The 24,285-nt window shown below is 42.8% G+C and overlaps 1 protein-coding gene across 1 annotated transcript; it reads left to right on the top strand.

Annotated features, from left to right (window-relative positions):
• The first annotated feature begins 226 nt into the window (after nt 1–226).
• LOC140724175 (zinc-binding protein A33-like) lies at nt 227–22,439 on the top strand. The gene is made up of 7 exons (XM_073038659.1): nt 227–254; nt 1,915–2,449; nt 3,106–3,201; nt 3,601–3,834; nt 4,817–4,839; nt 4,927–5,045; nt 21,787–22,439. The coding sequence occupies exons 2-7, from the start codon at nt 2,039–2,041 to the stop codon at nt 22,338–22,340; spliced, it is 1,437 nt and encodes a 478-aa protein (XP_072894760.1). The 5' UTR covers nt 227–254; nt 1,915–2,038; the 3' UTR covers nt 22,341–22,439.
• The last annotated feature ends 1,846 nt before the right edge of the window (nt 22,440–24,285 follow it).

Genomic DNA, 24,285 nt, shown 5'->3' on the forward strand with positions numbered 1-24,285 from the left:
CACATTCTTACTACCTCCCTTCCTTTCCAGTCCTGAAGAAGGGTCTCGGTCTGAAAAGCCGACTGTTCTCTCCTCTCCATAGTTGCTGCCGGCCCCTCTGATTTTCCTCCAGCATTTCCCGTCTGTTGCTTTGGATTTCCGCATCTGCAGATTTTCTCCTGTTTGTTCACATGCGCATGCGCGGAGGTCGGAGGACATCCCGAATATCGCGCATGCGCTCAGTTGACGAGGGGGCTCACAAGGACCGGCCGCAGGTAGGAGGGTCTCCGGGCGGGAATTAATCTCCGGCGTCTGAAACGCGATTGAAGGGCTATTACTGTGAGCTCCTGCCGCACTGGTCCTGCATCCCAGGACAGCCCCGGTCGGTTCCCTCTTTCTCAGCCCCACGATCCGTACCCGGGCCCCCGGGAGTTTTCAGCTGATGAGCGCTGGAACCGCCGCCATCTCTGCAGCGCATGCGCATCGTAGATCTTTCGGTGGCGGACTGACAGCTTTCTCGTTCGTGGGGCCTTCTGGGTAAAGAGGCAGCCATGCGTGACTCTGCCAGCGTTGTCCCGGTGCAGTCGGAGGAAATGTGAGCGAATTTATCTCTCAAACACTGTCGAGGCCCAGCTGTATACATGCAAGGATTAGAAACTCGGAACAAAAATATATTTCCGAGTTAATCTTGGATGAAAAGTCTACCAGTAAAGTCGAATCAGTAAAAATGTCATTTAGTGCTGTATGGCAAAAAAAAATCCTTCCGTCAGATTTAGTTCTCTCTCCGTAAAGAAGGATTCAAAACAGCTTTGTCCTCGATGCCAACTGAGTTATGACTTTCACATCACAAAAGTGCCACACTCCAATGAGAATAACTACTTTCATGTCATTGGCATTGCCATCAATGGGTTCATCACTGTCAATCAGCTGGGGGGAGGGAATCCAAGGAATTAGAAAATCTCCAGGATCAGACATGTAGTAACAAGTGCTCTTTGCAGTGTTGTGGGACATGACCAGAACTTGAAATAATACCAAAGAACAAATTGAGCCAAGTCACTGGTTGATTAAAGACAGAAATTGCCCATTCTCATGCAGACAGGAATACTAACAGAGAATTTGATGGTCAGTCAGGATCCCTGATCCTTGCCTTGTTAGAAGATGAGGAGTTCATATAGAAACATAGAAATCTACAGCACATTACATTACATGGTATGAACTAATTCAATAATTGTTTTAAATATTTACTGAACCATCATATTACACCCCAGCCTGACTCTCGTTATACCTCAAAAAAAGTAAAAACGAGATGCTGGAGTTACACAGCTCGTCAGTCAGTGTCTATGGAGGGAAATGGAAAATCAACATTTTGGGTTGAGACAGTCCAGATGAAGGATCCCAACCAGGAAAGTTGATTGCACATTTCTCTCTGCAGTTGCTGCCCGACCCACTCAGTTCCAATGTCATCACGTTTCTTACTGCAGGTTCCAGCATCTGCAGTCTCTTCTGCCTCTCCTTTCAGAATTTGTCCCTTTCAGTCCTGCCTCAGACTGAACCAGGCTCTTCTCTCCGGCTTCATTTCTGATTCTGCTTATGCTTTAGCCCACCATGCCTACGGGTCGCCAACAGCAGCTCGCCAGAGACCCCAATCCAGGGCCCGGGTTGATCGGCCCTGTCGCTTCTTTTTTCAGCACATGACTTCAGTCGTCTTCCAGGGGATGGTCCTTCTGAACCCAGGGATGGGGCCTTTGGAGATTCATTTGACGTTTCTGTCACACAGGGTTTTTACGGGATGGGGTTGCTAGTCTCATGCCTGACCCTTCTCCTTTCGTATCCGGGCTTAGGCAGTCTATGGCTGAGTTTTCATTCTGCTCTGACCTGCTTAATCTGTTTCTGATCCCTCACTGATCTGGAAATTACCACAATTCCTTCCCACAGAGAGCAACATAAATGTTCACTTCCTGAGACTGCAGCGCGCGTAGTGGACAATCGCGGTACTGCAGGGGATCAGCAGCTCCCCGAAAGTGAAAGCATTCTGAATCAGGAAGTGCTGGGAGTTAACATGGCTTCGAAAGGACCGGTCAAGAGTTGGACCGAGGAGGTAATTTGTCCCATCTGCCTGGATTTCTTCACCGATCCGGTTACACTGGAGTGTGGTCACAACTTCTGTCGCTCTTGTATCACACGGTGTTGGGAAAGGGAGGAGAGAAACTCCTGCCCGGAATGTAGAGAAGTGTTTGCTGACCGCACCCTCAGGGTGAATCGGGCCTTAGCAAATCTGGCTGAAAAAGCTCGAAATCTAAACCTGAATCCGAAAGGGAAGGAAAGTAAACGTCACTGCGAGGAACATGAGGAAGAACTGAAGTTGTTCTGTGAAACGGACAAGACACTGATCTGTGTGATCTGTGCAGTGGCGGAGGAACACAGAGAGCACCGCCTCAAGCCGATTAAAGAAGCTGTTAAAATCTACACGGTAAAACTAACATTAATTTAATACTTAACGCATTTCCTTTGTCCTACGTACCATCACACATTGCCATCTCCAACGGGATTCTAGCAACTCTCCATCCAACAGCCCACGTCCACACCCCGGAACTCTCCGCTCTCTATACAGATCATGCTCTACGTACTGTATCGCCCTGATCCACTCGCTCCTCCCCACTGATCTCCCTCCTGGCATTGACACTTGCAAGCAGGACAAGTGGTACACCTGACTCCTAACCTCCTCCCTCGTCACCATTCAGGGCTGCAAACAGCCCAGTTCCTCCCGTTTCTTCCATGGTCGATTGTCCTCTCGTATTAGATTCCTACTTCTCCAGCCCTTTACCTCTCCCACCTGTCTCCTCTCAGCTTCTCACTTCATCACCCTCCCCCAAGTTCCCCCTCACGTTGTCTCACCCGTCACCTGTCAGCTGGTTCTCATCCCCAACCTTTTTATTCTGGCTTCTGTCCCATTCCTTCCCAGTCCTAATGAAGGGTCTCATCCCAAAACACCGACTGTTTATTTCCCCTGAATAGATGCTGCCTGACTCACTGAGTTCCTCCGGCATTTTGTGTGATAATCGGGTTTGATCACCTGTTTCTTTTGATGCATCTTTGTTTCTATTTCCTTCACTCTCTGACTTCCAGGATCAGCTAAAATCTTCCTTAGACTCTCTCACAAAAAAGAAATCAGACTTCCAGGAAAAGGAGCAGCAACAGAAAGAGAAAATCTCCGGTGTTCGGGTGAGGCTTCCTGAGCGGAATTTCTGATATTACTGTCGAGTTTTGCTCCATTTAATGCAGAATAGCAGAATATCGTAGCTCCAGTGACCTGGGTTCGATCCTGACCTCTGCTACTGTCTGTGTGGAGTTTGCATGCTCCCCCTGTGACCACAAGAGATTCCAACACATCTCAAGGACATGCCGGATGAATGGCTAATTACCGTTAACCCCGTAAAGGTGTGTGAATCAGATGGGAGTTTCTGGGTCAATAAGTGAGAATAGGATTCAGGAAAACGTGAGGGAATGGTGTTGATGGGAATGCACTCAGAAGTAGAATGGACTCTAACAGACTGAACTTAATGACAAAAGGAAACAAAACACAGCAATGCAGAATATTAATCTTCACCTTTCATTCGACAGGAACAGTCACACAGCGTTCAGTCCCACATCACATCCCAGTTTGCTGAACTGCGCCGGATTATCACTGAGAAAGAGCAGAGCTTACTCAGGGATCTCAGGGAAGAAGAGAAGAGGATTCTCAATCTAATGGAGAAAAATCTTCGGGAGATTCAAGAGAATATAAGGATTATTCAGGAGGAAATCCCTAAGTTAAAGGAACAGATGGATCAAAAAGACAGTGTGATGTTTCTCAAGGTGAGGAATTATATTTTAATTTTTTTCTGTCAAAGGACACTAAATGAACAGTGGTATATTTGAAATAAACACAGCACAGCGGCCAATTCTAACAAATCAATTGTCGCTCTGGTGACCTCACACAGAAGGCAGTGAAGGCCAAGTCTCTGGATGCTTTCAAGAGAGAGTTAGATAGAGCTCTTATAGATAGCCGGGTCAAGGGATATGGGGAGAGGGCAGATACGTGGTACTGATTGTGAGTGTGTCTGGTGCGGTGGGTGCGAGGATCTCTCTCTCAGTCAGTGAGAACAAAGAATATGACCCACACTTCAGACTTATCCTCCATATCCGGTTTCCATCAGATTACAGAAACTTTCACTGTCTCTGCTTTTTCGGATATGTTTTACATGGGATTGTGTAACATTCTCCGTCATAAGCAGGCCATTCGGTCCAGCTTCTATCAATTTCCCCTCTGTCACAATCCTCCTGCCACCTGCTCACCGTATCTAGAAACAGTGCCCCGAACTCCCTGGTCCCTCACATGTTTATCCAGCCTCCCCATTACATTCAATCTCTGCTGTTCCATTTCAGCCACTCCTGTGGCACTGAGTTCCACATCCTCTTCACTACATTTCTTGTGGAATTTGTTAAAATCCATCTGGAATTACATCTCCCCACAAGTCTCCCTATAAATAGAGATACTTCCTCCACCCGCACACAATCACATACATCACTGATCTTAAATTCCTCCATCCTATCACACTGACGTCATATCCAGATGAAAATGCACAGCCTGTCCTGTCTTCCCTGTAAGTTTCATCCTCTCAGTAATGGTCTGACATTCAGAAACTTTCCCTGTAAGTTACCCCGTGGTTCTGTATTGTCCGTGTGTGTGAGTGATTGTGGGAGTGGGAATTTTCAACACCTTGTAATGATTTGGATGAAATTCAGGACGTGGACAGTAAGTCCAAGTCTAATCGGATTTGTTTTTAATTTATTTCAGGAGGAAGCTCATCGGAACAGGAGGTAGGACAGGCTCTTTACTCAAACCCTGTATGGATTTGTAAAATAGTTCGGAATAGCAATTTATAAACAGCAGTTTAATATTTACAGGATTAATGACGATGTCCAGGAATTGGCAGTGACAGATGAGACCCTACCGGTTGAAAAATTCGATCACCTCTATTTGTTGAACACAGTGCTGAGAGAAACACTTGATGCTATTAATCGAGGTAAAACTTACAAAGATTCATTTCTCCTTGTTTATGAAGCTCAATTTAGTTCCAATTTGACGCAAAGATTGTCTGTAATACTGGGCTGAAGGGGAACTAAAGTTTATTGCACATCAACCCCACCAACTGGGAGGCATCACTGTCACATAGTCAGCGGGAGATGTCAGACCCCTGGACACACCAGCACAGGGTCACAATACAACCAATACACGGGACTGGCAGATGAACCACTGTGTCCTGATCCCAGGCAAATGCACTAACACACCAGGACATGAGTTTGGATCTACCAGAGGAACTGGGAATTTAATACTGACTTGATGATATTGTAGGGAATAAAAGCAGGTGTCAGTGTGGTGACAGGGATTGTCAGGAAAATACACAAGTCCTGCGTGCCCTGTGAGTGCAGACTCTGACTGACACAGGTCTTCCCCCTTCTGGAACCACAACTCTCACTGTTGTTAGAGGCAGAAGAGGGGAGTGGTCGTGATCGGGGACTGAATCGTCAGGGGAACAGGCAGGAGAATCTATTGATGTGAACGGGACACCTGAATGGTATGTTGCCTCCTGGGTGCCAGGGTCAGGGATGCCTCGAATTGTGTCCACAGCATTTTACAGAGGGAGGGAAAAGAGCCAGATATCTTGGTAAATTTGTGACAATGACATTGGAAGTAAAAGCAAAGAGGTCCTGAAAATAGAATTTGGAGAGCTTGGTAGAAAGCTCAGAAGCAGCACCCCCAGGGTTGTAATTTCTGGATTGCTGCCTGTGCCACGTGCTGGTGAGGGTAGAAACAGGATAATTTGACAGATAAACATGGCTGAGAAGATGGTGCTGGGGACAGGGATTCAGGTTCTTGGATCATCGGGATCTGTTCTGGTGGAGGAATGACCTGCTCAAAAGGGATGGGTCGCACCTCGACCCGAGGGAGAACAATATTCTCACAGAGAAGTTTGATAGAGCTGTTGGGGAGGGTCTGAACTAATTTGGCGGGGGGGCGGTGTGGGAATGAGAGTGAAGGGACTCTGGATAGGACTGATGATAAAAATGCAAAGATAGCGTGCAGTCAGACTGTCAGATAGAGCGGACAGATGAGAGGAGAAAATTGCAGCCAGCAGGGTGAGTATCAGTGCATTAGGGATGCAGAATTAAAAAGGGTAGCAGATACAGTACACAAAGTGTTATATCTCAATGCATGGAGTATGAGAAATAAGGTGGATGATCTTGTTGCACTATTACAGATTGTCAGGTATGATGTTGTGGCCATCACGGAATCGTGGCTGAAGGATGGTTGTAGTTGGGATCTAAATGCCCAAGGTTACAGAATGTATCGGTGGTATAGGAAGGTCGGGTGAGGGGGTGCTGTGGCTCTACTGGTAAATCAGCAGCTAGATGTGACATAGGATTGGAAGATGTTGAATCTTGTGGGTTGAGGTAAGGAACTGCAAAAGTAAAAATGACACTGACACCAGTCATATACAGGCCTCCCAACAGTCAGTGTGTTGGGGCCCACAGATTACAACTGGAAATAGAAAAGGCTGATGAAAAGGACAATGTTATGATAATCATGGGAGATTTCAACATGCAGGTCAATTGGGAAAATCATGTTGGTAAAGGATCTCAAGAGAGTGAGTTTGTTGAATGCAATGTGATGGCTTTCTAGAGCAGTTTGTCGTTGAGCCTACTCGGGGAACAGCTCTACTGGATTGGGTGTTATGCATTGAACCAGTGGTGAGTAGTTAAAAGAAACCTTAGGAAGCAGTGCTCACAACAAGACTGAGTTCAACTTGATATTTGATAAGGAGAAATTAAAGTCTGCCATTGTAGAACTTCAGAGAAGTGAAAGAAATGACAGTGGTCTGAGAGAGGAGTTGGCCAAAGCAAGTTGGAAGGAGATGCTGGCAGGGATGAGAGCAGAGCAGAAATGGTGTCAGTTTCTGGGAAAATGAGAAAGGTGAAAGATAGATGTATTCCAAAAATAAATAAATACTCAAATGGCAAAATAGTAAAACCGTGGCTGACAAGGGAAGACAAGTTAATGTAAAGGCAAAAGAGAGGGCATACAACAAAACAAAAATTAGTAGGAAGATCGAGGATTGGGAAGCTTTTAAATGTCTACAGAGAGGAACTGAAAGAATAATTGGGATGAAAAAAATAAACAAGAAATTGAATTGAGTTTATTACTTACATCCTTCATATACATGAGGATTAAAAATCTTTACGGTACATCTCCGTCTAAATGTGCAATTTATAGTAATTTATGATGAATAATATGTCCAACAGGCTGATTAATATAACATAGAAATTCAGTTATGTCCACATGAGTTAATCAGTCTGATGGCCTGGTTGAAGAAGCTGTCCCGGAGCCTGTTGCTCCTGGCTTTTAATCTGCGGTACCATATCCCGGATGGTAGCAACTGGTACAGTTTGTGGTTGGGGTGACTCTGGTCTTGAAAAATCCTTCAGGCCCTTTTTATACACCTGTCTTTGTAAAACAAGTTAGCAAACAATACCAAATTGTTTTTCAAGTATTGTAAAAAAATAAAACAGAGATGAGAGTGGATATAGGACCGCTAGAAAATGAGGCTGGATATATAATAACACAGAATAAAGAGATGGCAGATAGACCAAATATTTTGCACCAGTCTTCACCGTGGAAGACACTAGCACTGTGCCCGGTGTTGAAGAGTGCGGGGGAAGAGAAGTGAGTGCAGTTACTGTTACAAGGGAGAAGGTGCTCAAAAAGCTGAAAGACTTAAAGGTACATAAGTCACGCGGACCAGATGAACTGCACCCTAGTGTTCTGAAAGTGCTCACAGTAGACATTGTGGAGGCATTTCAAATGATCTTTCAAAAATCACTGGACCCTGGCATGGTGCCAGAGGACTGGGAAATGGCAAATGTCACTTAGCTCTTTAAGTAAGGAGGAAGGCAGCAGAAAGGAAATTATAGACCAGTTAGCCTCACCTCTGTGGTTGGGAAGAAATTGGAGTCAATTGTTAAGTCTGAGGTTATGGAATACTTGGTGACACTGGACAAGACAGGGCAAGTCAGCATGGCTTCGTTAAGGGAATATCCTGCCTGACAAACCTGTTGGGATTCTTTGAGGAGATTACAAGCAGGATAGATAAAGGGGATGCAGTGGATGTTGTATATTTGGAATCTCAGAGGGCCTTTGACAAGGTGCCACACATGAAGGTGGTAACCAGGTTAAGAGGCCAGGGTATTACAGAAAAGTTACAGGCATGGTTAGAACATTAGCTGATTGGCAGGAAACAGCGAATGAGAGTAAAGGGATCCTTTTCTGGTTGGCTGCCAGTGACTCGTGTTCCACAGGGGTCAGCATTAGGACACCTTCATTTTATGCTGTATATCAAGATCTCGCTGATGGAATAGACCATAAGATATAGGAGCAGAAATAGGCCATTTGGCCCATCGAGTCTGCTCCACCATTCAGTCATGGGCTGATCGAATTCTTCCAGTCATCCCCACTCCGCTGCTTTCACCCCATACCCTTTGATGCCCTGGCTAATCAAGAACCTATCTATCTCTGCCTTAAATATGACTTGGCCTTAACAGCCACTTGTGGCAAAAAATTCCACAGATTTTCCACAAGTAACGAAAGTAATTTCTCCACATCTCAGTTCTAAAAGGACGTCCTTCAATCATGAACTCATACCCTCTTGTCCTAGAGTAGATGGCTTTGTTTCCAAGTTTGCAGATAATACGAAGGTTGGTGGAGGGGCCGGTAGTGTTAACTTACAAGGTTAACTTGCAGGTAGAGTCAGTGGTGAGGAAGGCAAATTCAACGTCAGCATTCAATTCAAGGGGTTTAGATAGCATTCAATTCAAGAGCAGGGATGTGATGCTGACGCTTTATAAGGCAGTGGTGAAGCTTCACCTTGAGTATTGTGAACAGTTTTGGGCTCCTCATCTAAGATAAGATGTGCTGGCATTGCAGAGTGTTCATTTCATAAGGATCATTCCAGGAATGGAAGGGTTATCATACGAGGAACGTTTGATAGCTCTGTGTCTATACTCGCTGGAATTTGGAAAGATGAGGGGGGATCTCATTGAAAACTTTTGAATGATCAAAGTCCTAGACAGAGTAGATGTGGAAAGGATGTTTCCCATGCTGGTGGAGTTTACGACAAGAGGGCCCACCTCAAGATAGAGGGGGGTCTATTTAAAACAGATGCGGTGAAATTTGAACCAGCGGCTGGTGAATTTGTGGAACCTGTTGGGTGTATTTAAGGCAGAGCTTGACAGGTTCTAGATTGGACACAGCATCAAAGGTTATGGGGAGAAGACCAGGGAGTGGGGCTGAGGAGGGAAAGATAGGATCAGCCATGATTGAATGGTGGAGCAGACTCGATAGGCAAATGGCCTAATTCTGCTCCTATGTCTTATGGTGATCAGACCACTACATTGAAGCATTGTGAGAATGAGCTCGGACACACCAACAAGCATTGACATGGGTCAAGATTTCATCTCGGGAGAAGCACACACAGCATAACCGGCCTGGCAAAGCTCCCTCACACACATATACAGGAAGAACTGGCAGATTGTAGTCAGAGTCTCAGCAATGTACGTTGTTATTTCCCTCAGTAACCTGGAAACCAATCTCTTCAGAGACAGTCATTTATTCATTTAAACAACTTAATCAAGTGTGACACACGGCCACAGAAATAGGCACAAACTCCCATTTAGGATTGAAATCTGCCGTCCTTACCCAGTCTGTCTGTTCTGTGGCACTGAGCTGCCCTCTGACGTGACATCACATCAACACTTCACAGACAGACTCCGGGGTGAGATTCCTCAGGAGGATGATCTGGGAGGGTTTGACGGATGTTGAACCCATGGCCCACTTCATCAATTTGCAAGACTAAGATGTCTTCATGAGCATGGCCCATTTGTGTGTGTTTGCCCCCCCCCCCCCCATCCCTCTAACCATTTCCCATCTGTGTACCTGCCCAAATTTATTTTAAAATATTTTATTTTTACCTGTTTCTTCAGCGTTTGAGGGCAAATTCCATTTACCAACCTCCCTCTCTATGAGAATGTTACCCGATAGACCACTCAGAAAAATTTCCTGTCTCACTTTCAATCTGAGGCCTCTGGTTCTGTACGCCCATTTCTTGGAAAAAGAAACTTTATTTAAGCTCCTTATGAATTATTTCCCTCGATAAGGGGTCATTCCTGAACATCCTACACTACAGCTGAATAGCCCAAGCTTATCCACTCTCTGCTTTTAACCCAAGCCCCCAGTCCTGGTAACATCCTCCTGAAGCCTCCTGTCCAGTGTAATGACATCCTCCCCATATTCGGGAACCGGAAATGCAGACAATGCTCCAAGTGTGGTCTATCATCGACATCAAAGGCCTTGCTGAATTTCATGTGGACAGTGTGGAATAGGCTGATGAATACAGGACTGAAGGTGTTTTTTTAGATTGGGACAAGAAGGGCGGCGTGGGAGCTAAATTCTGAAGGAAGGCAGTTTTTTAAAAGACTTTGCGTACAAGAACGGCGAGACTGCGCAGGACAGCGCAGAGAGTTTAAAAAGATGACCACCCTATACAGCGGGCAGCGGAGTGGGTGGCAGCAGAGTGTAGGGCTTTGGCTCAACGGGCTTAGGCGGTAACGGGAAGAGGCGAGAGCGAGGCACCGACTCTTTTTTTCCCCTTGGCAAATCGGCCCGGACGGACGGGGGAACAGCAGGGCACATTAGCTAACGGTTTAAAAAGTTTCTGTGCTTGGCGAAGTAAGTGGTTGAGTAGGACTATCTTTCTTTGTTTCATTCCTGTAGAATTAGGTAGCATGTCTGCAGGGTTAGTGCTTTGTTCAGGGTGTCAGATGTGGGAATCCTGGGAGACCTCCAGCCTCCCTGATAGCCACATCTGCACCAGGTGAACCGAGATTCAGCTCCTCGGAGACCGTGTTAGGGATCTGGAGCTGCAGCTTGATGACCTACTGCTTATTAGAGAAAATGAAGAGGTGATAGACAGGAGCTACAGGGAGGTAGTCATCCCTAGGCTACAGGGGTCAGAAAACTGGGTGTCTGTCAGGAGAGGGAAGGGAAATGCCCGGATAGTGGAGAGCACCCCTGTGGCTGCCCCCCTCAGCAACAAGTATATCGTTTCGGATGCTGTTGAGGGGGATGACCTGACAGGGGACGGCCACGGTGACCGGGTCTCTGGCACTGAGCCTGGCGCTGTTGTGCAGGAGGGAAGGAGGGAGAAGAGGAATGCGGTAGTCATAGGGGATTCCATAGTCAGGGGAACAGACAGGAGATTCTGTGAGCCTGGTAGAGATACCCACATGGTGTGCTGCCTCCCAGGTGCCAGGGTACAGGATGTCTCGAATCGGGTCCAGAATATTCTGAAGGGAGAGGGCGAGCAGCCAGCTGTCTTGGTACATGTTGGTACCAATGACATAGAGAGGAAAAGGGAGGAGGTCCTGAAGAGAGATTTCCGGGAGTTAGGAAGGAAGCTGAGAAGCAGGACCTCAGGATTGCTACCCGTGCCACGTGCTAGCGAGGGCAAGAATAGTAGGATCAGGCAGATGAATGTGTGGCTGAGAGACTGGTGCAGGCGGCAGGGCTTCAGATTCTTGGATCATTGGGATCTCTTCAGGGGGAAGTATTACCTGTTCAAAAAGGACGGGTTACACCTGAACCATAGCGGGAATGTTTAATAGAGCTGTTAGGGAGGGGTTAAACTGATTCGGCAGCCGGATGGTAAACCGGAATGATAGAGTGGAGGATGGGGAAAACAGAAATAAATCTAAGATAGATAGATAGATACTTTATTCATCCCCATGGGGAAATTCAACATTTTTTCCAATGTCCCATACACTTATTGTAGCAAAACTAATTACATACAATACTTAACTCAGTAAAAATATGATATGCATCTAAAATCACTCTCTCAAAAAGCATTAATAATAGCTTTTAAAAAGTTCTTAAGTAGTTTATTTAAATACATTGAGTCCTAACCCCGGCACTTTAACATATCTTACTCCTGGCGGTTGAATTGTAAAGCCGAATGGGATTGGGGAGTATTGATCTCTTCATCCTGTCTGAGGAGCATTGCATCGATAGCAACCTGTCGCTGAAACTGCTTCTCTGTCTCTGGATGGTGCTATGTAGAGGATGTTCAGGGTTTTCCATAATTGACCGTAGCCTACTCAGCGCCCTTCGCTCAGCTACCGATGTTAAACTCTCCAGTACTTTGCCCACGACAGAGCCCGCCTTCCTTACCAGCTTATTAAGACGTGAGGCGTCCCTCTTCTTAATGCTTCCTCCCCAACACGCCACCACAAAGAAGAGGGCGCTCTCCACAACTGACCTATAGAACATCTTCAGCATCTCACTACAGACATTGAATGACGCCAACCTTCTAAGGAAGTACAGTCGACTCTGTGCCTTCCTGCACAAGGCATCTGTGTTGGTTGATGGTTCTGGGCCTGTACTCATGGGAGTTTAGAAGAAAGGCTGATTTATTATACCACTCAACCCTATTCTCCCACCTCCTCCCTATAACTTTTGAGACTCAGACTAATCAAGAAGTTAATTTATTAACTTCTGCTTTAAAAATCAAACGTGAGAAAATCTGTAGATGCTGGTAATCCAAGCTACACAGGTCCTGATGAAGGGTCTCGCCAGATCTCTCTGACACCTGGCTGAAGAGAGTTGATGTTGGGAGGATGTGGGTGGAATAGAGTATAGGAGCAGGGATGTGATGTTGATTCTCGATAAGGCACTGGTAAGACTTCACTTGGAATACTGTGTGCAGTTTTGGGCAGTGAGGATGTTCTGACATTGGAGAGGGTTCAGAGAAGATTCACTAGAATGATTCCTGGAATGAGAGGATTAAGATATGTGGAACATTTGACCGCTCTTGGACTGTACTCCTTGGAGTTTAGAAGAATGAGGGGGAACCTCACAGAAACATTTTGAATGTTAAAAGGCATGGACAGAGTGGATGTGGCAAAGTTGTTTCCCATGGTGGGGGAGTCTAGTACAAGAGGCATGACTTAAAGATTGAAGGGCGCCCATTCAGAAGGGCGATGCGAAGAAATTTTTTTAGCCAGAGGGTGGTGAATCTGTGAATTTCTTGCGGCAGTGGAAGCCAAGTCATTGGGTGTATTTAAGACAGAAATTGATAGGTATGTGAGTAGCCAGGGCATCAAAGGTCATGGTGAGAAGGTGGGGGAGTGGGAATAAATGGGAGAATGGATCAGCTCATGATTAAATGGTGGAGCAGATTCGAAGGGCCGAATGGCCGGCTTCTGCTGCTTTGTCTTATGGTCTTATTTGAATGCAGCAGTATACGTAATAAGGATCTTGTAGCACAGGTAGAGTTTAACAGGTAGAAACTTTGGCAGGTACGATTTTGGTCGAAGGAATAAAGGCACAGACAATTCTGTAAACAGGGCGAAATTCAAAAATCAGAGGTGCAAAGGGACATGGGTGTCCTTGTGCAGGATTGCCTGAAGGTTAACTTGCAGTTTGTGTCAGTGGTAAGATTGGCAATCTCTTTTCTTTTTAATTCTTTTTATTAATTTTTTAAACAAACATAAATGAACCATGAGTACAAAGTGTTTGAGAGCACATAATTAATAGTTTAAGTAGACATTCAAATATATAATAATCAGTATATATAGCCTCCCAAACTCAAAGAATTTACGAACAAAAGAGACAAAAAGAAAAAAAAACAACCCCAAAAAAAGAGAAAGAAAAAAAAACTAACCAACATGGGCCATTGCATAATGTTAAGTACATACAGTAGTGCCAATAACTCTGAACCTCCATCCAAATAATTAAGGATAATCAAAGTGAGGTTTAGGAAAAGACCATTTAACTCATATGAAAATGTTGAATAAATGGCCTCCAAGTTTCTTCAAATTTGACTGAAGGATCAAAAACAACACTTCTAATTTTTTCTAAACTCAAACAAGAGATAGTTTGAGAGAACCACTGAAATATAGTTGGAGGATTAATTTCTTTCCAGTTCAATAAAATAGATCTAGCAATTAATGTAACAAACGCAATCAATCGTCAAGATGAAGAGGATAAACGACTATTATCCACCATTGGTAAACCAAAAATTGCAGTAAAAGGATGCGGTTGGAAATTGATATTCAGAACTCTTGAAATAATACTGAAAATATCTTTCCAGTAATTTTGTAAACAAGGGCAAGACCAAAACATATGGGTCAATGAAGCAACATCAGAATGATATCTGTCACAGGTTGGATTGACATAAGAGTAAAATCTAGCAAGTTTATTCTTAGACATATGAGCTCTATGTACAACCTTAAATTGTATTAGGGCATGTTTAGCACAAATAGAGGACAAATTGACTAATAGTAAAATTTTCTCCCACTGTTCAGCGGATGTAAGACAATGAAGTTCTTCTTCCCATTCCTTCTTAATTTTTTCTGATGCTTCTGGCTGTATTTTCATGATCATATTATAAATAATAGCTACTAAACCCTTTTGGCAAGGGTTCAGAGCTAAAATTCTTTCGGTAATGTCCAATGGACATAATTTCGGAAAAGACTGTAACTCATTATACAAAAAATTTCTAACTTGCAAATATCTAAAAAAATGGGTTTTAGGTAAATTATATTTATTAGATAGCTGTTCAAAGGACATAACACTATCATCTAAAAACAAATCATGAAAACATGTTATACCTTTTGTTTTCCATAAGAGAAAAGCTTGATCCATAAAAGAGGGCCGAAAAGAATAGTTAGATATTATAGGGCATGATAAAATAAACTTATTCAAACCAAAATATTTACGAAATTGAAACCAAATTCGCAATGCATATTTGACTATAGGATTTGTTATTTGTTTATTCAATTTAGATAAATAAAAAGGAAGCGAAGATCCTAAGATTGAAAACAATGAAAAGTCTTGTACAGATTTACATTCCAAATTTACCCATTGTGGGCAAGCTGCTATAGTCAATTCTTGTGTCCAAAATATTAAATATCGTATATTAACTGCCCAATAGTAAAATCTCAAGTTTGGTAAGGCCAAACCACCCTCCTTCTTAGGCTTCTGTAAATATTTTTTACCTGGTCTAAGATTTTTATTCTGCCATAGATAAGAAGATATTTTAGAGTCAATAATATCAACAAAAGATTTAGGAATAAAAATTGGCAATGCTTGAAATAGATATAGGAATTTGGGTAATACCATCATCTTAATAGCATTAATTCTACCAACCAATGACAAAGATAACGGAGACCACCTGATAGCAAGTTGCTTAACTTGGTCAATTAAGGGTAAAAAGTTAACTTTAAATAAATCTTTATGTTTTTTAGTAATTTTGATGCCTAAATAAGTAAAATAATCTATAACCATTTTAAATGGTAAATGTTTATAAATTGGAACTTGCATATTTAATGGAAATAATTCACTCTTATTAAAATTCAATTTATAACCAGACAGGTTACTAAACTGAGTAAGCAAAGACGAAATAGCAGGAATAGATCTTTCAGGGTCGGATATGTATAGTAACAAATCATCAGCATATAATAATAACTTATACGTCCCCTCCCCACGAGTAATACCCAAAATATTAGGTGATTCACGAATGGCTATAGCCAAAGGTTCCAAAGCGATGTCAAATAATAAAGGACTTAAAGGACAGCCTTGCCTTGTACCTCGAAATAACTGAAAAAAAGATCTTTGATTATTGGTAAAAACCGAAGCCAAGGGTTTATAGTATATTAACTTAATCCATGATATAAATTTTGAACTAAAATTAAAATGCTGCATCGTATTAAATAAATATGGCCATTCAACTCTATCAAATGATTTTTCAGCATCTAAAGAAATGACACATTCTGGTATTTTGGATGAAGGGGTATAAATAATGTTAATTTTCTAATGTTAAAAGATGAATAACGATTTTTAATAAATCCAGTCAGATCTTCAGAAATGATTCGAGGTAGTATATTTTCTAATCTAGTAGCCAAAATTTTACTAAAAATCTTAAAATCTGTATTCAGCAAGGATGTAGGCCGATAGGATGCACATTCAATAGGGTCTTTACCTTTTTTAAGGATTAAAGAAATAGAAGCTTCATAAAAAGATTGTGGCAATTTACCTATAATTAACGCATCTTTAAAAATTTTACAAAGCCAAGGAGAAAGTATAGAAGAAAAAGATTTTAAAAATTCTGCAGAATAACCATCTGGACCAGAAGCTTTACCGGAATTCATTGAAAAAATAGCCTTTTTAATTTCAGTTTCCGTGATAGGTGTATCTAAGAATACACTATCCTCTACTGTTAATTTTGGAATATTCAATTTCATTAAAAATTCATCTATTATAGAAGAATCCTCAGCAAATTCTGACTGATATAAGGGATTATAAAAATCTTGAAAGGCTTTATTTATCTCTTTATGGTCGATCGTCAGAGTGCCATCTTGTTTACGAATCCTAGTAATCTGTCATTTAATCGAAGCAGTTTTCAATTGATTAGCCAATAATTTACCAGACTTATCTCCATATACATAAAATTGGGTTCTAGATTTAGTTAACTCATTTTCAATCGAAGAGGATAATAACAAGCTATGCTCCATTTGAAGTTCCACTCTTTCTTTATAAAGTTTTTTGCTGGGAGTCACTGAATAAATCTTATCAATTGCTTTGATTTTGTCAACCAGTGTTAATATTTTAGAATTAGTTCATTTCCTAACTCCAGCAGAATATGAAATAATCTGTCCACGAATAAATGCCTTAAAAGTGTCCCATAAAATTCCACTAGAGATCTCTGTTGTAGAATTTGTTGAGAAAATAGATAACTTCAAAGGTGCATGATCAGAAATGGTAATAGAGTCATATTTACAATCTATAACATCTGTAAGTAAACAGTGATCAAAGAAAAAGTAATCAATTCTTGAATAATTATGATAAACATGAGAAAAGTAAGAAAACTCTTTGTCATTGGGGTGTAAAAAACGCCAAATTTCGCAAATTGCTGAATCAGTCATAAAGGAGTTGATAAGAGAGGCCAATTTATTCGGAAGAACTTGTGTGGACTTGGATCTGTCCATCGAAGGGTTTAAACAACAGTTAAAAACCCACCCATTATCAGTCTATACTGATTCAAATTGGGAAAGGATGTAAATAGACACTTAAAAAATTCAGGACAATCAGTATTTGGAACATAAGCATTAACTAAAACTACTTTTTGATTAAAAAGTAGACCAGTAATGAGCAAAAATCTACCTTGTGGGTCTGAAATTGTTTCATGATGTATAAAGGAGGTTGAAGAATCTATAAAAATAGAAACACCTCTTACTTTGGCTTGAGAATTTCAGTGATATTGTTGGGCTTTCCAAAACCTAAAAAAGCATTGACTATCCACCTTCCTTACATGAGTCTCTTGTACAAAGATAACATTAGCATTCATTCTATGGAATACTTTGAATATTTTTTTCCGTTTGATCAGATGATTTAAACCATTAGTATTCCAAGAAACAAAATTAATAACCTTATCCATATTGACAATATTTATTACAATTAACACATAAAGTTAAAAAAAAGATGAACTCATGAATCCGGAAGAGGAAAGTAAGTTCAAGGTGGAACCGGAAGTCACGACACTGCAACCATTTTTGTAGTTTCATATAAGCCCATGAAGTAAAACTAAGCACAAAGCAAGCAAAAAGAAAAGAAAAAAGAAAAATCCCCCTCCCTCCACCCTCAAAACCCCAGGAAAAAAGCCAAAAAGAGGCAAGCAAGCAATCAAACACTAAAATTACCCCCATGTCTCAAGATGGCAACTCAAACAAAAAAAAAGTTGAATAAAAGATACAAACCACCCATATTCTAAGAAAGGGTGGGTATAACAAAAATTAAAATATAAAGTTAGTATTATATATATAAAACAATAGGATTTTAAAAAAAGAATTAAAATGATAAAACCCATAAATGAATAATACTGAATTAGTGTTTTAAAAGAAAGTTTAAAACTTATTCAAACACATCAAAACGGATATGACGTTCCAAGCACTAAAGCTTTTCGGGAAGAAGAAACGACATTTTATTTTTTTAAAAAATCTTAATATTTAAACGTTAAAATATATAAAAAAGTGTATACAAATTTAAAAGAAAACCCTAATAAATTACTTTCAAAACTAACAGATTAATAATATGAAAAAATAATAAATTCAAAATAAACCAAAAACGAACTTTTACCATGTATAAAAATACGTGTAAGCCATGCATTAAAAAAACATCATTTTATAGAAGATCCAAATCTATAGACTAATTATTACATTAGTCAACCCAATAAAATGTTATTCTTCCAGAAATTTTTGAGCATCCGCTGGAGATTTGAACAACCGATAAGTTCCGTCTTCGAGAGTAACTCTCAAATGTGCTGGAAATAACAGCGCTTGCTTGTAGCCTTTCTGATGAATTTCCCTCATAACCGATTTAAAAGCCATTCTTGCCCTTAAAACTTCGGGACTGTAATCTTCCAGAATACGGAATTTAAAATCTTGAAGGCTGATCATACCCTTTTTCCGTGCAGCCCGAATCAAACGCTCTTTGGTGTGAGGGTAATGGATCCGGAGAATTACTTGTCGTGGTTTCAAACTTGAATCTGAATGAGAACGAGAGATGCGATGTGCACGGTCGATTATTAGAGGGGAATCCAGTACTTCTGAGCCAAAGACATCCATTAAAAATTTGGAGAAAAAAACAGTGAGATCGCCATTTTCAAATTTTTCCGGAATCCCGATTAACCGAAGATTTTGTCTTCGAGAGCGGTTTTCAAGATCAGTAATTTTAAATTTATAACGATCCATCTGTAGAGAAGTCGAAGTTTGCTGTTGTTGCAAAGTTTCAATTATACGATCTCTCTGGCGAGCGGCTTCTTCTAGAACTAAAATACTTGCTTGTTGTTTTTGTGACTCCAGTGTAAGTGCTTGAAGTTGTACGTCAAATGTCTTTAAAATTTCATCAAACGTAGAAAGCTTTGCGGTTAATTTACTCTCCAGTTTTCCAAGTCTGTCATCCATAAGATTCGCAATTGCTTCTAAAGTTAACGGTTCTTTCGTCTGTTTCGATTCCTTTGCTTTAGACATTTCAGCGAGTTGAAGATGTTTCAAACAGTTGAAAAAAATTTCATATGTTTAAACCCCTTTAGAATAGGTATAAAAAGATCAATTAGGGGGTGATTGTAGGTTAAAAAAAAGTAAAAGGTTTGGAGCACAGCCTAAAACCGCTTCACTACATAAGTGCCATCTTGAGACCCAGATTGGCAAACTCAATGTTTGCTTTCATTTCGACAGGATTAGAATACAAGAGCAAGGATGTAATTCTGAGGTTTTATAAGGCATCGGGCAGACCACACGGAGTAGTGTGAGCAGTTTTGGGTCCCTTCTATCGGAAAACATGTACTGGCATTGGAGGGGGTCCAGAAGATTCACAAGAATGATTCCGGGAATGAAAGAGTTAACATATGAGGAGTGTTTGATGGTTCTGGGCCTGTACTCATGGGAGTTTAGAAGAATGGCTGATTTATTATCCCTCTCAACCCTATTCTCCCACTTCCTCCCCATAACTTTTGAGACTCTGACTAATCAAGAAGTTTACTTATTAACTTCTGCTTTAAAAATCAAACAGGAGAAAATCTGCAGATGCTGGTAATCCAAGTTACACAGGTCCTGATGACACCTGTCTGGAGAGAGTTGATGTTGGGAGGATGTGGGTGGGTCGAGAACGGTAAGCACAGCCTCCGACTATAGGGATGTCCATTTAGGACAGAGATGAGGAGGAATTCCTTTATCCACAGGATAGTGAATCTGCCACAGGCAGCTGTGGAGGCCAAATAATTGAGTATATTTAAAGCAGAGTAACACACACAAATTGTTGGGGGAACAGCAGGCCGGGAAGTTTCTATGGAAAAGAGTAAACAGTCGACGGTTCAGACTGAAACACTTCATCAAGACCTGTGTTGCTTAAGGGTCCCTGCAAATTAATCCCCTGTCCTAATGAGGGGCTGCGGGGGATGAGGTTGTGGGAAAGGGGACAAAGTCATCCTCATCTGCCATCTTTGCCCCCTCTCGCTTCTCATTACGTCTACACACACAGTTCACCCACGGGCTTTCCACCCCTCCCCCTCCTGGTTCAATCTGCCATTCATCTCTCCCCTACTGGTTCCCATTATCACCTCCTTTACTGTCTCAAACCATCACACTCCCGCACTTCACACTCACAAATGAATGTGAACATTGTATGACGGGCCTGTTCCTGTGCTGTACTGCTCTATGTTCTCTGTTCCCTGTTCGAAGAATGAGAGGAGATCTCATGGAAACACAAAATACTTTCAGGGGTCAACAGGCAGGAGTGAGGGAGGGTGGTTCCCCTGTCTGAGGAGTCAAGGGCCAGGGGTAATTAGTTTTGCTACAACAAGTGTATGGGACATTGGAAAAAAAGTTGAATTTCCCCATGGGGATGAATAAAGTATCTATCTATCTACCTATCTTTGCCCCCTCTAGCTTCTCATTACGTCTACACACACAGTTCACCCACAGGCTTTCCACCCCTCCCCCTCCTGGTTCAATCTGCCATTCATCTCTCCCCTACTGGTTCCCATTATCACCTCCTTTACTGTCTCAAACCATCACACTCCCCGACTTCACACTCACAAATGAATGTGAACATTGAATGATGGGCCTGTTCCTGTGCTGTACTGCTCTATGTTCTCTGTTCCCAGTTTCGTAGAATGAGAGGAGATCTCATGGATCTTTCACAAAATTCTTTCAGGGGTCAACAGGCAGGAGTGAGGGAGGATGGTTCCCCTTTCCAGTGGAAAACCATTGGGGAGACATTAGTTGTCCATCCGCTTTCGTCGCGTCAATAGACAATAGGTGCAGGAGTAGGCCGTTCGGCCTTTCTAGCCAGCACCGCCATTCACTGTGATCATCGCTGATCATACACAATCAGTACCCCGTTCCTGCCCTCTCCCCACATCCCTTGACCTCGCTATCTATTAGAGTTCTATCTAACTCTCTCTTGAATGCATCCAGAGACTTGGCCTCCACTGCCTTCTGTGGCAGAGCATTCCACATATCCACCACTCTCTGGGTGAAAAAGTTTTTCCGCATCTCTTTTCTAAATGGCCTACCCTTTATTCTTAAACTGTGGCCTCAAGTTCTGGACTCACCCATCAGCGGGAACATGCTTCCTGCCTCCAGCGTGTCCAATCCCTTAATAATCTTATCTGTTCCATTCAGATCCCCTCTCATCCTTCTAAATTCCAGTGAATACAAGCACAGTCGCTCCAATATTTCAACATATGACAGTCCCGCCATTCCGGGAATTAACCTTCTGAACCTACGCTGCGCTCCCTCAATAGCAAGAATGTCCTTCCTCAAATCTGGAGTGGTCTCACCAGGGCCCTGTACAGCTGCAGAAGGACCTCGACCTCGACCGCGGGAAACCACGGGAAAGGTTCGTGTCGGCCACTCGACCACACCTGAGGCCCCGCGGCCTTTCCCTCGGTCCCCGGGGCCGCGCTGCCCGAGTCTCCCCCCGATCCCCGGGGCCGCACTGCCCAAATCTCCCCCCGATCCCCGGGGCCGCGCTGCCCGAGTCTCCCCCCGATCCCCAGGGCCGCGCTGCCCGAGTCTTCCCCCGGTCCCCGGGGCCGTGCTGCCCGAGTCTCCCCCCGATCCCCGGGGACACTCAAATTCTCTGCTTCTCGCCCCCAGTCTCTGTCACCCTGGATGTGGAAACGGCGGGTCCGTATCTCGAGGTGTCTGAGGATCGGAAGAGTATGAGATGGACCGAGACCTGGAGGAATCTCCCTGACACCGGGAAGAGATTCACACACTGGGCTTCTGTGCTGGGAGCAGAGGGATTCACATCGGGAAGACATTACTGGGAGGTGGAGGTGACGGGGAATCGGGACTGGTTTCTGGGAGTCGCCACAGAGTCTGTGGAGAGGAAGAGAGGGGTCAGTCTGAGTCCGGAGACCGGATTCTGGGTCATCAGGCGGTATTATGACGTGTTACATCGGGATTGTGACGTGTTTGGTGGTCCCCCCTGGCCCGAGTCCCGTCTCGCTGCCGGTCCCATCCCCGGGAGGGTGGGAGTTTATCTCAGCTACGAGTCCGGGACAGTTTCATTTTACAACGCGGAGACCAAGTCCCATCTCCACACCTTCACTGGGAATAAATTCACGGGGAAACTTTATCCTTTCTTTGCAAACTGGGATGAAAACCAGTGGCTGAGAATCTGCTCCAGTTCCGCTCCGGGTCTGTAAACGGGTCGGGTCCCGGGACCGGCGTCAGGAGTAAAGTCCCTGTAAATATAAATGTGCAGAGAGTGCAGCTAAATACGTGGCTAAGGAGATGGTGCAGGAGGGAGGGCTTCATGTTTCTGGACAATTGGGCTTTGTTCCCGGGAAGGTGGGACCTGTTTCGAAGGGACGGTTTTCCCCTGAACTGGAGGGGGACTAACATCGTGCGGGAAGGTTTGCCAGTGTTGCTCCGGGGGGGGGGGGGGGGGGGGGGGGTTGGGGTGGCAGTCGTTAAACTCGATTTGCAGAGGAAGGGGAACATTAGGTTGTAAATTAATTTTCAGAACTTTAGAAATTGTAGAAAATAAAGATTTCCAAAAAGATTTTAATGAAGAACATGACCAGAATATATGTGAAAAAGTGGCTACTTCAGTTTTATACCTAATTGTCTATGTTAGGAAATATTTTGAATAGTCTCTCCTTTGTTAAATAGTAACAGTGAACAATTTTAAATTGAATTAAACAGTGATTGGCACATATCGAAGAAGAATTGACCATCTTCATTAACAAAGGTCATATTAAGTTCTCTCTCCCAATTTGTTTAATTTTTAGTGATTAAGGGGATCTGCTTTCTTTTTGCAGATTTATTTTGTGACAGTCGATTGATGACTTCTGAAGGGTTAATTAGCAAATAGTCTCTCTCATACACACTTTCTGCAATATCTTCAGGTTAGACATTTTTTACAAAAATAATTAAGTTTCCATATATGCAAGAATCTGATTTGTTGGATACTATTTTGAATAATAATCCTTCAGTAAGAGGTTCCATTGGTAGAATTTATAATTTATTTTTAATACATTAATACAACAAGATAACCTCCCACCTATGGTTTATTTCAGACGTGATAGAGGGGGAGGGATGAAAGGGGGAGGAGTGGCATTACTAGTCAGGGAAAATATCACAGCTGTGCAGGACAGGACAGACCGGAGGGCTTGTCTAGAGAGACCATATTGGTGGTGCTGAGGGACGGGAAAGGTGTGACCACACTAATAGGGGTGTATTATAGACCGCCCAATAGTCAGAGAGAATTGGAGAAGCAAATCTGTATAAAGATAGTGGACCGGTGTAAGAAACAGGAAGTTATAATAGTAGGGGATTTTAACTTTCCACATATTGACTGGGACTCCCAAACTGTAAAAGGACTGGATGACTTGGAGTTTGTCAAATGTTTTTAGGAAAGTTTTCTAAATCAATATATGGAGGTAACTACGAGAGAGGATGCAATACTTGATCTCCTGTTAGGGAAACCAGACAGTCAGGTGACAGAAGTATGTGTAGGCGAACATTTTGGGTCCAGTGGCCATAATGTCATTAGTTTCAAATTAATTATGGATAAGGATAGGTCTGGTCCTCAAGTTGAGTTTCTAAATTGGAGAAAGGCCAATATTGTGGAAATGAAAAAGGATCTAGGAAGAGTGGATTGGGATAAGACTTTTTTTTCCTGGCAAGAATGTGTTCAGTAGGTGGAAGGCCTTCAGAAGCTAAATCTTGAGAGTGCAGTGTTTGCATTTTCCTGCCAGGATTAAAGGCAAACTTAACAGGCGTAGGGAATCTTGGGTTTCAGGGGATATTGGTGATCTGGTTAAGAAAAAGGGAGAAGTGTATAGCAGATATAGAAACATAGAAAAATAATTGCAGGAGTAGGCCATTTGGCCCTTCGAGCCTGCACCACCATTCAGTATGATCGTGGCTGATCATCCAACTCAGAACCCTGTACCTGCTTTCTCTCCATACCCCCTGATTCCTTTAGCCACAAGGGCCATATCTAACTTCCTCTCAAATATAGCCAATGAACCAGCCTCAACTGTTTCCTGTGGCAGATAATTCCACAGATTCACCACTCTATGTGTGAAGAAGTTTTTCCTCATCTCGGTCCTAAAAGGCTTCCCCTTTATCCTTAAACTGTGA

Source organism: Hemitrygon akajei, unplaced genomic scaffold (genome assembly GCF_048418815.1).
Source record: "Hemitrygon akajei unplaced genomic scaffold, sHemAka1.3 Scf000170, whole genome shotgun sequence".
NCBI lineage: Eukaryota > Metazoa > Chordata > Chondrichthyes > Myliobatiformes > Dasyatidae > Hemitrygon > Hemitrygon akajei.

What these genes read in the sequence shown, in the direction of transcription:
- LOC140724175 (XM_073038659.1), top strand. Translation starts at nt 2,039, where the DNA reads ATGGCTTCGAAAGGACCGGTCAAGAGTTGGACCGAGGAGGTAATTTGT. An exon ending in GAAGCTCATCGGAACAGGAG is followed by an intron (nt 4,840 to 4,926) that starts GTAGGACAGGCT and finishes TAATATTTACAG; the next exon opens with GATTAATGACGATGTCCAGG. An exon ending in ACTTGATGCTATTAATCGAG is followed by an intron (nt 5,046 to 21,786) that starts GTAAAACTTACA and finishes TCTCGCCCCCAG; the next exon opens with TCTCTGTCACCCTGGATGTG.